The 18,782-nt window shown below is 29.0% G+C and overlaps 1 protein-coding gene across 1 annotated transcript; it reads left to right on the top strand.

Moving 5' to 3' along the window:
- Positions 1 to 4,729: 4,729 nt before the first annotated feature.
- Positions 4,730 to 7,321, top strand: LOC119675844 (trichohyalin-like). Its single transcript, XM_038087062.1, has one exon. The coding sequence runs from the start codon at positions 4,730 to 4,732 to the stop codon at positions 7,319 to 7,321; it is 2,592 nt and encodes an 863-aa protein (XP_037942990.1).
- The last annotated feature ends 11,461 nt before the right edge of the window (positions 7,322 to 18,782 follow it).

The following is an 18,782-nucleotide window of genomic DNA, read 5'->3' as shown; positions in this document are numbered from 1 at the left end:
AATATATTGAGTGCACATTCTGCGCTCATTAATTTAATGCATTTCAAAAGTCCCAGTGGGTATATACAAATTGCAGTGAATTCTTACTCGCACACAGGCTCAAGTTGTTACTTAAAAATGATGAGGGCAAATTTAGTCAGTATCAGGCATCTGTGATAAGCTTCATACTAGTTTATGCGGACGATTATAAAGCTGCAGACGGTGTACGTGTATGTTGCCGATGACGATAACGTTGTCGATTTACGATAGTAAATACGTACAATAACACAACATAGCTGTCGGTATATGAATACGTATGCGATGTATCGATATATATATCAACATTTACAAGAATTTCCCCAAAGCTATCAAAATTTTTACATGACGGATTGAAAGATGAGTTAAGTTGTATCGATTTTGTGGAAGAGATGTTATACATTTTAAAAACTACATTGTCGCATTCATGTTCATATATGTTAGGTATTATTTTTAATTTATTTATCTTATTTTATTTTATTTTTTTTTGGAAAATAAAAAAAATATTCGCTCAAAATAAAGAGTTTTAAAAACACCTCCTCGACATTAGGTCACTGAACACATTTTATCAATTCTTGTTGTTAGAGATTAGATGGTTACTAAACTACTGATTAATTTAAACAAAAAGGTATTGAAACGCTTATTATAGAAGTTTTAGTTTCCTTAGCTTTTTCATCCAAATAGTCATATTAATTAAATTTTTCATCAATTATATGAACCTCAATTATAGTCTATGAAATACATATATTGCAACCCTTGCTAAACTATCATTTGATGTGTCCTGGAATTTGTTCAATAATTACAAAATGTGAATTTTATTATAAACAATTTACAACTGCATATTGATCAGATATTGAGTTATTTCGAAGGTGGATAATTTCAGTAAATATTGAAAAGATGAAGGCTGTGTTCATTACAAGACGTAGAAATCAAAACTCAAGAAAAATTAAGATAAATAATGTGAAAATAGAATGGGAGTACAATGTAAAATACGTAATCCTAACTTTTGACAAAAGATACACGATTAGAGAATAGATGATAATTAGATTAGATGATCAGATAATATAAAGACCAAGAAGTTTCCTTTTAATATAATTTGAATACTCTAAAACTATTAACACAAGAAAAATAGAGAGTAAAAAATAAAATTCTGCTTTAAAAGGAAATAATCAGACCTAAACTACTTTATGATTGTGTTACGTATGGCAATGCTACTCCATCTACCATTAGAAAACTACAACCTTATCAGAATATTGTATTGAGACTTATGTTAAAAGCTCTATGGTACATCAGGAATTAAGACATACACAAAGACTTGAGAGTTGAGACTGTGGAAAAGTAAATCACAGGCAGCGTGCTGAAATCGTTCAATTGTGTAAATGCGCACATTAATTTAGAATTGCACTCTATTATATCAAATACAATATATATTCCGTCGGGAAGACATGCTAAGTTTCAAAGAATACTTCTATAAAATCATCTTAATATCTCAACGGATATAAAATGATCAGAATTTAGCTGAACTCTTATTATAGTGGACTAACTCGCGTTTGATCAACAGATATGAAGAAATGAAGAATTAGAAGTTCTCTTCAAAACTACTCGACAAATACGATATTCCTCTTTCTATAATCTCTGCTTTCTCGCAGACTCTAATTTGATACCGTTTTTTGGAATCCGTGTAATTATTATAAAACTTTTTTTTTTAAATAATCGACAAATACGATGTTGCTTTTGTAAACGTTTACAGATTCTTCAATTTCTTCATGGTTGTAATAAAGAATTATAGTAGAAATTGGTTACATCTTTACGTTCGCTTTGATTAGGTCTTTAATACATTAACGGTGACAAATTTCTTAAAATGTGACTTATATCAATCTTCCTCAGTGTTAAGATATATATATGAAATGGTTATAACCAGATCATCGAATATTTTTGCGTTTTTATATGGAAGAGAAGAAATAACTGTATGAACACACCTTGTTAAAATTGCTTTACTGAGACATCACATATAGTATATATATGTTGGAGGATCACACATGTTTCTATATGCAAATGGATAATAAATAAAAATAACAAATTTCACAAACAAATTAAAATTTTTACTCCTTACTGAATGGACAAGGTAAGATATGGGGCATAATATAAAAAGTAAGAATTAATAAAAAAAATTGATTCAAAACGGAAATCAAATCAAACTTCGGCAGTAAAATCCTTTTGTCAATATTGATATGGAGTCGAACTTCGATAACTCGAAGTCCAATTTTGCAAAGAAAAGATTCGACTTATGGAGACTTCTAGTTTAAGAATTGTTTTATTTTTTTTTATTTTTTAAAGAAACTAGAATTATATTTTAATATATTTCTTAATTTATTTAAAATCAAATACAGCACAGAAGTTATAGTGAAGTAAAACAAAAAGAAATAAGTGTGTGGGATTTCAATTTTTTTTTTTGTTAATTTCAGTAAAAACATATTTCATTTTATTTAAGCCCTTCTGGTGATCATCAGTTGTATTATAAACCATCAGTTGTAGTATAAAGTGATCATCGTTTGCAAATATAAATTCAGAATATTGAATGAGTCTTCTACTTCATTCTTAGAAGGCTGATAAACAATTACATCCACGGAACTCACATCATCACTTTTCGTAACGCTTAGAATTGGATCCAATAATTTAGAGCTATAGTGCTCAATAAATATCGTTATCTGTAGAAAACCTTGATGTACAAATTTTATTGTTAAGCTCCATATAAGCGTTAAGAGTAGCATTGGAAGTTATTTTATTTATTTTGGAAAAGGGACTTCCCCTAACAGTAAAATGCATTTATGCTTAAAACAAAAATTCGACTTATAGAATACACTTTCCCCATATTCCTATTGGCACGGAAAAATATTATTGTTCGAGTTATAGAAGATCGAGTTATGGAAGCAGAATTGTATGTAATTTGCTCTCTAAATCCTTTGTGCACTATTTTTAGTTCGAGTTATGGAAGTTTGACTGTAATCCAAAAAAATAGGCTCATACAAGGGTATTGCTTCGATAAATATATGCTTCTAGATATATAATGTTTATCTAGAGATTTTATGATTACTGACTAAAGATAAATATACAATAGGTACAGTAAAATTCCCCTAATTCGAAGTTCCCTAAGTCGAATTATTCCACAACTCGAACTCTTATGTACGAACTTTGAATTTTCAACAACTCTTTCTTGTATTTTTTTCTCCATAAGTCGAATTCCCCTAACTCGAATATTTCCGTAACTCAAACTAAAAATTCAGATAGCTTTTTAGCTCTTCGCTTTAAATTTATCTGCACAACTCGAATTTTTTGTTTTGTCATTATATTTTTAAATACATTTGTCAGTTACTTTTCTAACTTTCGGCGATACTTAGATGGCTAACAACTGCTCTTATTATTGTAAATTTCATCAATGCGATGATAGAGTTGTGCTTATTATCAGTGAAGCAGTAGACTTTCAATCACAAACATAACTAAAAGAAATTAGAAATGTTTCAATCACCGAAAAAATTTATTTAATTATTAAAGTAGAAAAAGGTGAGAAAAGAAAAAAGATATAGCCGAAAAATATGGAACTCCTTGCAACACCTTATCAACGCTTTTAAAAAATAAACGTCAACGGATTACAATATGTAAATAAGATGACGTGGGTGAAGCTATGTTACAAAAAATCAACCTCTGATGGGTAGTATTATTAGAGAAAAGGTAAAGCAGTTTGCAGACACAATTGCCGCAAATAAAGATGCGATCAAGACAATTTGAACATTTATCCATTTCAGAGAAAACGTACAGGATGATATATTCCAATTAAATAAAATTACGTGTGTATACTCAAATCATTAAATACTTTGGAAATTTAAAGTAGAGTGGCAGAAAGTAAAAAAATGTAACTAAATATTTTAAATAAAAAATATTTGGTAGAAAAACCAAAAAAAAAGTGTTTTATCTATAACTCGAATTTTCTCTAACTCGATTTTTGCCGTCCCCTTGACGATTCAAGTTAGGGGAATTTCACTGCAATATGTCGTAGAATAGAGAAATATTGACGTTAACCTTGCTTTATACCAGGGCTGTCCAGACTAGATGGGACTACGAGGCAATACAAAGCACTTTACAGATTAAACGGCCGCAGAAACAAATACATAGCTCATAGTTGTTTTTGAGAAAAATATAAATTTGATTATAATGTTAAATTTAGTTTAATTAATGTATTAATTTAAATTAATTTATTTGGTATACCATAAAATTTGTGTAGTTGTGGTAGATTAAAAACATGATCCGAGCCGTGCTTTGGACAGCCCTGCCTTACACTATAGTTTTGTCTCTCTTCATTCTCTTAATAAACACGGCTGCATATTGTGTTAACAGTACCATGCAAAAAAACTTCCAGAATTTCCAAAATGAAAGGTTTGAAGCAGACCTAAAGATATGCAGGTAAATCAAATTTATTTTTTATAAAATTACATTTTAAAATAGTAGCCTCTGAGTTTAAGCAAATGTTAAATAAGCATTTTATTAAGTTAATTTTTTCAGTTAAAAAATTAAATAAAAAATATATTCCGTACAGAATTTTCGGTTGGGAGAGGGTTTGCAAAATTATTAGTTTTTATTTTCTGTACATTGTATATAAACAGCAGTACACCCAATCCACAAAAATTTTTTTTTTAAAAGTAGCAAATATAAGCATATAATGGATTTGACTAAAGAGCTTATGAAAAATATAACTCGATTTAAAAAAAAGAAACGTAAATCTCTACTTCCCACAATGGACAGTATTTCCAGGAGGAACCTAAATCGTTTGCGTAATAAAATTAAGGCACTGGAAGTAAAGGCTGAGCGATTCAAGGAGAAAAATCGACGTAGAATAAAGGAATTAGCACGAAGGAGACAAAAAATAAAAGAGGAGAAACGAAAGCGAATATGTATGGAGAAAATGAAAAAGAAAAGACGTCTAATCAGAGAAAAGGAATTGCGCAAGTTGCGTAAGTTAAAGCGTATGGCTCGTAATAGGAAGTTAGCAGAGCTTAGACGTGCTGCTAACATAAAAAGGAAGAAATTGGAAAAATTACGAAAAGCGCGGGCCCAAGAAATACAGAGAAGGCAAAGAATGAAACAACGAGCTATATTAAACATTGTCAGGAGAAAGAGACAGGAACGTATTGAGTACATGAGAGCATTACGAAAACAAGAAAAATTGCGTAATGAGTTAATGAGAAAAGAACAAGAGTTAAAACAGAAGCAAGAAACTAAAAGAAAACTTACAGTAGAACTTAGGAAACTGCAACGAACAAGTGTTAATAAACTGTTTTCCAATAATCAGAGAAGTCATTTACAGCGTGCAACTGGGGGTCAGGAAAACATAGATCCACAAGACTTAGCAGACTGGTTATTAAACGAGGAAGAAACATATAAAATTGTGGCAAGTAAAAAGAAAAAACATATTCCACATGTTTTGAAGTCAGACATAATAGCAGAATTAAAAGCACTAGAAAAGAAAACCAAAATGCAACCTAAACTAAAACAAAAGCGAAAAAAGAAGAAAAAAAAATGTAAAGTAAAGTCTGTTTTACCTCCGTCGATTTCATCTCAATTAGAAGAACTTCCTACAAAAATAATTCCTTTTCAGGCCAATATCAAAAAACAACCATATACCTTTCATGAAACTAAAAGTGCTTTAATGGAATCGGGGTTTATTATGGATTCAAATAAAAAATCCAAAATTAAAAGCAAACACCCTCAAAAAGAAGAATATGAAATATTACAAATATCTGGTTCAAAATCGAAACTTTTTCAAGATGCCGATATGACAGTGAGAAGGAAACTAGGGTCTCAAAAAATTCTTAACGACATACCAGCAAATGAGTTTTTGGGAAATTTACCAGTTCCAGCACAAAAACTGTCTGGAAGAGATAAAAATTCACACCGGTTATCGTCTATAAACGTCTACAAAGTTAGAACAGATAAACTAAACCAAGTAGAACGACATTCTTTAAGAAAATCGTTGAATTTGCGATCTGGTCGAAAAGATTCCATCAAAAAGGCTTCAAACCAAACACTAGAATTAGTGCCTAATGGGGAGGGGAATTATGACGAAGTGGAACCATATGAAGATCCTGATGTCTACCAATATTACATACAACATGAGAAAAAAGTTTCAAAAGTTTCGTTTGGTGCACAGCCCAAACTAGAGGCATCAAGAAAACGTAAAAGAAGTTCATTTACTTCAAAATATTCTACAAGATCAAGGTCAAGGTCAAGTTCTTTGAGTATGAACCCAAAACATTTCGAAAGAGATTCACGTTTGTCTGGGTTAAGTTTACAGTCAACATTAGAAATGCTGAAGTATACATCGTCGTCAGACAAGAAAAAAATTCAAACATTAGATGAAAGAATAAAGACATTTGAAAAAAGGCGATCACACTTAATGAAAATTAGGCAATATTTAGATAAAACTCTTCGACATAAACAAGAACCAAACCGGGAGGATTCCGTTACTTCAATGTATATTTTCGAACTTAACTTAGAATCGGAACCAGAAAAAGAAAAGGAACACACGCATTTGTATAGTGGAGAATACCCTGAGGATACAGAAGGGGAGAGCGAATGGGCAAATGATGTGCAAGAAGAGACTGAAACATCAAAAAAAATTGGGATAAAAAAACATGCAACTACGCAATTACAAATGGAAGCCGAAGCTGATATAAGCGGTTATAGCGATGACGAGGAATCGGAAGAATCGCGGAATCCTTTGCGGCCTCGAAAGCCAAGTCAGTTAAGGTACTCTAGACGAAGTAGAGCCGCACGAGAACACCCACCAAAGGTACGAGCATTGGAACCGGAAAGCGATTCGCATAAAAATAAACTTGGTAAAGAATTATACGAAAAACTTAAGCAAAAAGGTAAGGCTGAAGAAAACCCATTCATTCGAAGAGTATCAAAATTAGATGAACAAAAGTTGCGGGACTATTACCGTAAGTTTTACAAATTAAAACAGAAGCTAGAAAATGCCGAATCTGATACCAGTTTTAGACAATTTAGATATGCCGGTTCCATATATAGAAAATCTACAGAGTTTCGTCCAAATCGACCACCACCTGTAATAGAAGTTCAAACAACTAGGAGAGGAACACAGCAAGAAGTTAAAATTGTTAGAAAAAAAATAAGTTGCCCTGCTGATGTCGAGTCCGAAGTTGATGAACCTAAAATATGTGAGGCATGTGGTATGAGTAATTGTTGCGGTAAAGAGGTGTTACGATGCAATTACAAGAAGACTTATTACTAAACTGCGAAGTTTATACTAAAGCATCAATAATAATACTTACTATATAATGCACAATAGTTTTTAAGAACAGAAACGGGATATTATCGCGTTCTAATCTTGCACGAAAGTATACCGTAGTATATAGTACGGTAGATTTAGTTGTTGGTATGAAAAATATTGTCAGGATGTAAGCAGATAATAAGGATATGAGGCGGTTGTAGCTGTCATTAATCTAGGCACCACTTTTGATAGCAATTATTTGATAAAAAATAATTGCTATGAAAACCTAGTGCCGATGACAGATATAATCTTCTTGTGGATAAAAAAAAACAACATCTGTGTCAACTTGTTTTAATTGCATATGATCGACAAAACTGGGGATATGCATGTGGACCCTGTTTTTAAATAACATTCTAATATTTCTTATTTACATATAATATACAAGTAAATATATGCTTTAAATTTGTATACTTATACTTAAGGTTTTTTATTCAATAATTAATTATTTGATAATTTAGTGGTTAAAAAATGAAAAAATGGATAAGAAAACTTTAACAATATACCGATATATCATTGCAACACTATTCAATAATGCATAGAAGAGAAATTTCCATGCCGGAAATATCGACTTTTCGCCAGACAAAAAAAAACTAAAAATTTTGTTATGCAGAATGAAAATACAAGCCTCATATCTTCTGCAATTTTCAACATAATTAACCACTTAAAGAGGATATCACTGAACGAATTAGGTCTGTTTTAATTTGGTACTTTATGATAGAAACTACCTATTGATTACTGGATCTAACAATAAATTATCGAAATTCAATGACTGCAGTTAAATCAAATTGATCAGGATAGTTATAACTAACGGTGCTATGGATTTCATATGACTATATCGCAAAGACTGTAGATTATTCAGTCTTCACTAAGTATTCACTAAGCCAAACATTTCTTTCGTTTTGATCTCGCAGATAAGAGTTTACATGAATCATGAAATATTTTCTATGATGTTGCCCCTTAAATTTTTCTGCTAAGGAAGTTCTGCGCATCCTTGCAAGAAACAAAAAAATGTTTGTAAAACATCTGGATGGGATTTATAGTACAATATAATAGACCTTCACAGTCTATGTGTATTTAGGAGGTTTTATTGAGTGGATTCACAAAGTAGTTCTAAATTCTTGAGTTTTTACTGATTTTGCTATTGTTTTTAAAGTGCAGGATCATCTTTATTCTTTTTTGTGATAACACGTTATATTCGCAAATCTGAGTATCCTAACAAAAAGAAATCCATTAATGAACAATTAGCGATTTTTTTAAGGTTAAGTGTTCCGTTTCTGACACTAGTTTTTGCAGCTGTGTGAGTGATCATAGAATGTGGTCATGATCCGACGTATATTAGTCTTATGTTATTCTATTGAATCATTGTTTTTTATATTGATTTGATTACGAAATGTGTATAGTTATAAAATTAGGAAGTCGACTTAAGACAACTCTCGGTGTTCCTCACACTACTACTTTTAATAATGGATTGGAAATGATCCATTATTAGATATAGATATGCTGAATACAATATAATGTTAGAATGTCATTTTTTAGAGCAGTACTTTTCGTAGGTATCGTAGGTATTATCTTCTAATTTAATAGTAGCTTAAACTTTAATCACTGCCTAGCTGCCTTACAATTTAGTTATATTTTTAAAAGGTTGTTAAGTTAATACTGATCATACTATAATACTATATCATACTCTTCTGTGATAATATTTTTCATCTAAAAACAAACTAAAATGATATTTTAATAATTTTTGCAGAAGTAACTATGAGAAGAGGAAAAAATAGTCAGTAGAGTATTTTTTTTTTACCAAAATCAAGGATTTAATATATCGTAGAACTTTCAATTTTAACAATTAACTGATTTAAAAATATTCGCCTATTGCTTCAAAAAAAACATATATAATAATCATCAGTGCGTCGTGATAATATCTCAATAGTTTCTATAGTATAGGTATAATAAGCCTCCACTTCCTCTTTTAATGAATTTATTGTGCCACAATTTTCGTAAACCTTCGACAAATTTTAGCTTTAAAGGGTTAAGGGTTAGCTTTGCGATGAAAGCCGAGAATTAGCTTACTTGTGAACAATTGTGAATTATCGGCTTAGTTTTGATTAACAATATGAATTCGGAATTTCTAAACATAGGACTTATTATGTTATTTTGATTGAACCATTTTGATTGAAAGATTGTCTAGTCACATAGATTCCAAATGTCTTCTTTAATTATAAATTACAAACTTTAATCGACAATACTATCTAACTCAAATTTATGAAATTTATTATTGATTAGTATTTTTAATATACTATAATTTTATGTTTAAATAGTATTTGGGCTTTCCATACAACTGTGACATCGTTTACATTAATATATATTTCACACTCTACAAATACCAAGTAGTACATAGTTCCACTTTCTATTGTGTTTCCATTGTGTTCAGTTTGTTAATGATTACAAAAAATTTAATTAAATATTTTATGATATGCTAAATTCTTGTCTTGAAATACCAGACTCCTCCGTTTATATTAACTAGTAAAACTGTCAAATGATTTTATCTTGTCGAATAAAAAAGTATCTCTGAACTTTATTTGCATATCCAAACGGATTTTATTTTAGAAAACTACTCATTTCTATTAATTTATGTGTATATATTGTTTGATAAATGTTTAGTCGTTGAAAAGAAACATACGTATAATTCATGATTTGGCTTTTATAATTTTTGTCACTTAAACAATTTAAATTTTATGCATTTTTTAATGTTGAATTATGCAAATAAAATTTTAGAAAATCTTAATGATTAGTTTGACGCCTTTTTAAATTAATTTTGGTGATTTTAAAATGTAACAAAATTTATTGCAATGATAAAACGATATTAGATAAATAGTATTAAATAGTAATAGTATAAAATAAATAAAGAAAGGAATGAATTATTTCAGTTTAATACATCATATACATAAATAGTTCAATTTAGTTTAATTTTGCGGTTCGTAGTTCCATGCTTGTTTTAGGCGACGACTAGAGATCAGTTTATATTATATTATAAGTATACTATCTGCTAGTGATAAGAGCGAACCCAGAGAGTTAACAAACGATAGAGTTAAGTTCTCAAAACGAAAAATTTAGACCTAGAAAGGACAACCAGAAACGAGAATAATAAATAGCGCAGACACCAAGAAAATGCGGTGAAAAAGTGCAGGTCTGGACGAAGATCGAAAAAACACAAGGGCGTGGCTTGAAATACCAACATAAAAGAGACCCTCTTCGAAGTAATGCGAGAGTGGTTTCGAGGGGGAATAAGTCTCGTCGAAGAGTGGGTGTTTTAGTCCGTATACTATATATTAATGTTAGAGAGTCGAACACAATTCTGAAGACGGTCGGTTTGACAGTGCACAAAGCATACCACCTCCTCACCACAAAAAAAAAAAAGAAAAACTATCTACTATATTATTATTTGGATATTTTAAAAACCGAAGTTATCTGATTATTCGATTAATCGGATTTCAACGAAATCTCCGGAGTTGAAAAAAAACCGGATTTTTTGTAAATCTAGAGTTTTTGAATATTCGGATTTGCGATTATTATTTTCCAGTGAAATTATTCGGAGACTTTTTGAGCAAAAGGCAAAGGGAGAGCATCAAATAAGCGGGGATCATACATTTTTAGGGATGATAGAATTTGTTGTTGTTATTCGATTTTTTGTGTTAACTATTTTAAGCAGAAAATTATATGTGCGTAATGTTTGTTTTATTTTACTTTATTTTATTATATATTACTAAACAAAAAATTTACATTTTGAATAACTTATATTAATATTTATGATTTATATAAAGAAATTATATTGATGAACATTTGAAATAAATATATAAATATACGTAAAAATTTAACTATATTTATTATTTTTATTATTTTAGAAGGGCAGCGTATTGTAAATAATTTTGACAGAAAAAAGTCGTCCAACACTTGCTTATTCAAACAGATGTACGAGAAGCCTGAGTTGGATAGATTCTTGAAAATTATTATACATTCCTTTATTTCACTCCGAATAAAAAAAGAACATTGTGCAGTTTCATGGAAGAAATAAAACTGTTTTAAGTAAAAGTATTTTATTTACAGCAGTATCCAAAAGAGAGTTTTCCTAGAATATTCTAGAAATTTCGATATAAACGATGCATTATGTTTTATAGCCAGTTAGCTAAACTATTAATTCTATGTTATATAGATAACAGCTAATCAAATTAACTGAAACACTCCCGGAACAGCAATTAAACTTGATTTAAAGCAAGGGTGGTACCTTTATCATGATGTGAATATGTGATCAAAGACTTTTTAATGACTTGATAAAAACTGAGACACTTTTAATGAAACACTTTTCAACTACTATTTGAGTCGATCTCTTCATAATTCTCTTGATAAGTTCAAAGGCCCTACAAAGACGCTGTTATGGATTATTTTGCTAACTTGATTAAACTTGATTGATGATTGTAATCACCTAACTATTTTATTATGTATTACATATTGGCTAATCTAAAAAGCATATGTGATGTGTAGACAACCCTATTATAATGCATAGAATCTATTTGTTTGAATTGCTTGACAGTTGATTGTTTACAAGTAAAATAAACTAAATGTAATCATTTTATTAATTTTAACAAAAATTTATTTACTTATAAATAAAAAAAATAATAATAATAGAAATAAATGTTGGCAGCTTTGTCTATTTTATTTAGACAAAGACGTAAATACTTAAAGGGTAACTTTTAAGTTCAAAATTTGTCAATGTCCTGAACTTTAATACGGCATTTACACTGGCCGAAAATGGGTTATTTTGGTCAAAAATCGAAAATGAGAAGCGAATGGCTCATTCTTGCATATAAAATTTCAACCGCGAATGTGATCCATTTCATCACATTCTGTATAAATGCGTCCCAACGACGTTTGAAGGCATTCCAAATATGTTCCAAATAGAAATGAATACATTGAACACACCCTAAAAGGTCTACTTATTATAATTTTTTAAAAAATTTTTTAACAACTTAATTGTGTTCATTATATATTTGATATTCTACTATTTTCAATTGAAAGATGTGCTAAAAAGAAAACAACTGTTAGTTCTAATGATAAAAGACCCTCATATTTAGCTCCTTTAACTCGAAATATCCACCGTTTTCAGTATTCAGAGATCCTCAATAAAAACGATCACAACGATTGCGAATATCATATTCCAATATATGAGCTGGAATATATATATATATATATATAACAATAAAATATTTGCTTTCTTTTTTGAATTAATATGCGTCAAATAAAATTACAAAGGCGTGAACATGCGTGACCGTGAGTCAAAAAGTACTTACGCGTCCATTAAAATATATAATCTACATACAAATACAATTATATAAATATATAATGAATATATAATAATTATATATACAATATTAAAATAACACAAAAATATGTGAGAGAATATTAAAAACAACTATAAAAAGTGGACAAGTACGGGCATGTAATGATGGTGCAGATAGTAGTAACACATAACTACAAGATTTATTTTATTATTTCCGGATCTATACCATTTTTTCATTTCAACCGAGTATAAAAAAATTGATAAGCAACAAATTTAGGTTGAAGTTTTTTTTGAGATAAAGTCAAATCCAGATGTCAGATTTGAAAGACATGGACGCGAGATTTGACATTTCGTTTCGTAATTTATAAATTATAAAAATAAAATTGTAGTTCCATCTTGTAGATCAGGCAGTCAAAAAGAATTGGTACATATAAAAAATTTATTACTAACCTAACATTTTCAGCAGCGTTATGTGTTGGATATGAACAAGCTGTTTCGTTTGTCTCAGACTATCTATGTTGAGAAGCACATAGTCACTCCACCTTTTCAAAGGTCTGTATTAATATAATATATATGTATATTTATTATTATTACATTATTACTGTGGTATAACAGAAATTAACTGAAAGATCCGATGTCTTCTTGAAAAATTAGTATTCGAAAAAATTATATATTATTATATAGAATCTAAGTAGAATCTAAAAGTATAGCGTATTAAGAGAAATACATTAAAAATTATTTATATATTTTTTTATTATTTCAAGGTATGCTTAATACAGTTCTATTCATATTTGTCAGATACAAAAAAAAAAAAAATGTATTAGGTTATAAATTATTTTTTAAAAAATTATAGACTAAGAATAAAGAATAACTTGATACCAAGCCCCTGAAAGAAATGTTACAAGTTCAATTTATTTGAAGTAACCACAGTTAATTTGTGTACATTGAGGCAGGTACACGTACGATTACTAATAGCAAAAATGTGCTTAAGATATATGTAATGATATTGACACTTAATAGGAAGACAATGTACAGATGTGTGCAGGTACATATGTAAGTACGGGCATGAATCAGGCAACAAGAAACTTGTTCGATTTGAAAGCCAAGCTAGGCAACATTGTTGTGTAGATATTTTAATATAAAATTTTCTTCGCAGAGGATTGGCATGCATATGCCGTTTGATTAGAAATTTATTACTTCATATGTTGCTTCTTTTTGTATTTAGTTGCAAATTTTCTCCCACACTAAGCTAGCTTCATTCATATTTATATACTCGAATTTAATAAAATTCTCGGAATGTATGGCTTAAAACAATTTAAAAACAAAAAAATGTGAAAAAGTTAGATAAACTTAAAGATACGAGATTGTTTACAGTACAAAAAGCATATAAATAAAAACAAATAAAAATAAATAAAAATATCCGTAGGTTGCTTAACTTGTGCGCTCTGTAACCTAAGACCTTAAATTACCTTGAAAGTAACCCAATTCTTGCCACAACTGCCATTGTTAATACTGTTGCCGTTGGTGTTAGCATTTCTTAACTGAATTGTGGTAATATTAATTTATTTTATTTTATTTTATTTTGATTTTTTTCTTTTGCTTTTCGTATTGTAAAAGACAGCTCTGAACATTGTTTAAAGTAGGAAGAAAAGCTAAATATTTAAGTATTTTCATACAAATTAGATATTCTTTATTGAATTTTATGTGTTAACAGAGTTAGACAAAGAGACTTGTGCTCAGTTTATTGGTTTTATAGCGTATTAGGTGCTTGGCATGTGCTTTTGGCATTTCTCATTCTGTTACCGGAGCTAATACCTCTTATTCATCTTATTCATCTTCCACTTTATCACCGCAGCTATTTAAACGAGCTTTAAATATGCAAATAAGCAAATCTGGGTTGGGCACTCAATCGCACCTCTTTTTTTCGTTTTTCCCTTTTTTTCTGTAAATTTTTGTTTCAAGTGTCATTTTTGTCTGCTGTTTTAACCTCAACAAATCGTAACATAAACGTATGCAATCCCATAAAAAAAAGAATATAAGAAAACATTATTTATTGAAATGTTTAATAATGACTCCAGCTATAGGCTGTTCAAAGATAAAAAACTGCAGGTACATAACCAGATACAAGTATCTAAATATTTGTGATGTGTGTGGTATCGAATAATTATATTTCTGTTTATTTAAGGTTTAAATAAACTATCTAAACATTTTTCAATTATATGAAGAATTTATTAAAAAAATATTTTTATCAGTATCATGTCAACAGACAAATATTCGAATATATATAAAATTGATATATATAGCAAATAACGATTAGAAAAACTAGTGTTAGTTTTTCTGGTAGTAAGCAGTTGACTCGAAGACGAAATAATCCATATTTATTAAGATAAAGAGTTCAAAAAACTGGATAACAGAAGTAACCTAGACTCAAAAGTTACGAATTTGTTAAAGACATATAATTATTAACAAAATAATTATTAAAAATAAAAGCTTTTTTATTTTAAAAGCTGATAACAAGAAAACAGTGCATGAAAGATGAATAATTCTTTTCTAAATAAACATTCCCAAGATAGTAAGGAATTGCTATATAAAATTAAAAAAATTTTAAGAGTTGCAATTAACCGTCAGTTTTGACAGAAGTAATACTCACAGAAGTGAGAAGGATATTTGGTAATACTCGAAGCAGCTGTATGATCAGCAAAAATTCAGTTGATTAAAATAATATAAAAAGAATTTTTGTTGTTGTAGTTCATTACTTTTCGAAACCTCTCTATCAAAATTTTTTAATTTAATATTAGCCCAACTAGCCTCTTGAATATGATAATCTACCAATTTATTTATATTATATGTATTGAGAATACTTTATATTAAATAAAGTCATATAAATGAGTTTCTGAGTGTCACAAGTGCAAAAGCTGCGTTATAATTAGCTCATCCATATGTGATTTGGAGACCCTTTTTTTGGTGTTTTTTCTTTTAACTGATTGTATTTTAAAGTTCTGGTATGCCAGTGCTTTTAATATAAAATGAAGCTTTAACTACATCTCTATATACTTTATTTTTATATTATTGGTTTAAATTTTTGGTAAACTGATTAATCCATCGTCAAAATGGTAGCACCATATTAATTTGATAACTTGTTTATAGACAAGCAGTTAATTTTATTGGTTTAGGGATAATAACCGGTTCATAAGCCAGTACACATTTTGGTACCTCAAATTTATCTTTTCTTTTAATATTCATTTTGTTGTATTTAAGTTGTATTTGAGTCATTTTGTGTCTAGGCTATATCAAAAAATTTTGCGGTGTTTAAGTATTGTATATTCAAACCGTCTATATAGAATGTGTAATGTTTTTAGTGGTGAAATCTATGTGTACAGATTGATTATTGTTAAACATTAGATGACATCGTTTAGTCCAAAACTGTAATTTTATAAAAGTTTTCTTTAAGCGTTTTTATAGGATCATCTACAATCTTACCAACTAACAACAGAGCCGTGCCATGAGCGAAAGTTGCTGTTTTGCAATTATGCTGTCTTGATAAATCGTAATTAAAAACTAATTATAGTAATGGCCTTAGAACGCTTCCTATGGAACACTGACTAGAGTTTTCTTAGAGAGGAATATCTGTCTTTTTACCGAACTTCAACATATGTCTGTGAGGAATAATTACAAGATCTTAAAATATAGTGTTGCTAACAATATATATAGCTTTGCAAATACAGAAGGTACAGCACAAAAGATCGAACATGGTCGCAGTGCTGGGAGTTGGTACCGCGTTTATTCCTATTCCTACTGAAGTTATTAGGGCTTATAATGTCCTAAATATAACTATTTTTCTTCAATTGTATCAGTTCACTTTATAGTGAGGTTATTACGTATGTTTATTTTAATTAGTTAAGTAAATGATACTAAAGATTTATCCTTCATTTTTTTTTACTTTTAAAATTAAAAAAATTTTTGTTTGCATATTAAATTTTTTGTTTGCATATTTTATAAAAAGTTAAGTACGGCTTTGGATCAGTTAGTTAAGGTGTGCTGATTTTGACCTTCACATTTGGCAGGACCCGAGTTCGAATCCTGGTTCTTGCAGTCTTAAAAAATAATTATTTACGAATACTTAAATACAAAAATTATTTCCAAGACCACTGATCATGGGTATTTGGCAATACTCGAAACAGCTGTATGGTCAGCTAAAAATACAATCAATTAAAATAACATAAAAAATAAAATTTTTGTTGTTGTAGTTCACTACTGTTCGAAAAAACCTCTTTATAAAAATATTTTTTTAAATTTTATTTTTTTAAAATAATTTAGATTATATAGGAAATAAATTTTTAAATGAATTCCTTTATTAGGTGAAATCTTTATTAGTATTGACACTAATGATATCAAGAATAAGTTCAGGATTTTAAAGAAAATCCTAAGATTTTTTAAACTGGTGCGCGAATTGTGACTTAATTCAAAATTCTAAAATTTAAGCCAGCATGGCCAACTACTCGCCTTCAACTGTAAAACAATTTAGTAAACTCTAAAATTTAGTCACAACTCGCACACAATTTTAATTATGAAATCTTATTTTTTACCTACATTACAATCTTTTTGCCAACTAAATATAATATCAATTCTCAGAAATTACCTGGTCTAATTGATCTCAGAAAAAAAAGTATTCAATGTATGCTTAATAGTTACACTGCAATTTATTTAATTGATATAAACAAAAAAAATAAAAATAAATAAAAATAAAGTAAAAATTGTAGGTAAAATTTAAAAGTGTCCCCTTTTCCAATTAATCTGCTTTTATTGTTGGCGATAATTTTTATTAGTCAGGAACTATAAAACATACAAAGCACATTGCCAATTGTTCTTGGTTCAACATATTCAGAGTTCATCAAAGTAAGCGCTCAGTGAATTGACAGACCTCGAATCATTTACAGCCCATATTACAGCTTCTAAAGCACCCACAGTACTCGATTGCCTATGACGGCAGCTGTTGTCAGTTCAAAAACAGGCATGTACTCGCGTACTCTGAAGCATTTGTCATGGCATTTTTGCATTCCAAGTCGATTCGATTGAAGTTGAAACATTTTCGACTGTCCAAGGAGGCATTGACCATGCAGTAAAAAATCTCAAAATGCCAAATGGACTCTGGCATGTTAATCATTTGTGTCGGTTTTTAAGTAAGTTTTTCGTATTTTTTATTCTCCATTTTATGATATTGTTTTTAATGTTTTCAACGCTTAAATGTCACAGAAATGTCACTGCGATTGCATATTTTAACTTATTTTATTTCACATAATTTAATTTTATTGTTTAAAATTTCGCTTTTAAGCGTTACGTGTGCTAATGCAAATTTTATTTTGAACTTTAAAACTGCAACGAAAGATAAACTTCATGAACCTGAGCTTGTGATTTCTTTATGACTTAATACATAAATTTTACAAAAACTATATTATAAATTTATTAAAAGTGCTGTTTTAAGAAAAAATAATAGTTTTTTCAGAAAACATATTAAAAATGTTTGTTGGTTGCTGATATTAAAAAACAAAATGCAAACTCTAACGAAAATTAATAACGGAAACTTTTTTATTAATTATAAAAAATATAAATAAATAATAAAAAGATATGTGTTATATATATACTTATAAATATGATTTATAAATTTATTTATGTGTGATATTTGTTGTGTAAATAATCGCAAATTATCCCAGGTAACCGATTCGATTCAAATTTTATGGATCGGATAGGTAATGTTCAAAAATGTCCAAAAAAATAAAAATAAAATGGCATTTATGTTTATTAAAGTAAGTTTAAAATTAAATATCTAATTTAACAAAAAAAAAACAACTTTATGATAATTTCAGGGATTATTAAAAAAAAATTATTAATTTTTATTTAACTTTAAATGTCTTTAAAATAAAAGTTAATAGATTTATTACTGACATTTTGCTTTTAATTGAAAATTGAAAATTTAACTGCTACTAATTAAAGGTGATTCATACTAGAAAAACTGCCCTATTGACAATTATAGGGTTATTCATATTGCATTACTGTATTGGTAGTAGTAGCAGTGACTTGTCAAACAAAACT

The sequence above is a fragment of the Teleopsis dalmanni genome, chromosome 2 (assembly GCF_002237135.1).
Source record: "Teleopsis dalmanni isolate 2A chromosome 2, ASM223713v2, whole genome shotgun sequence".
Lineage (NCBI taxonomy): Eukaryota > Metazoa > Arthropoda > Insecta > Diptera > Diopsidae > Teleopsis > Teleopsis dalmanni.
This window is presented reverse-complemented; position numbering and strand designations above follow the sequence as displayed.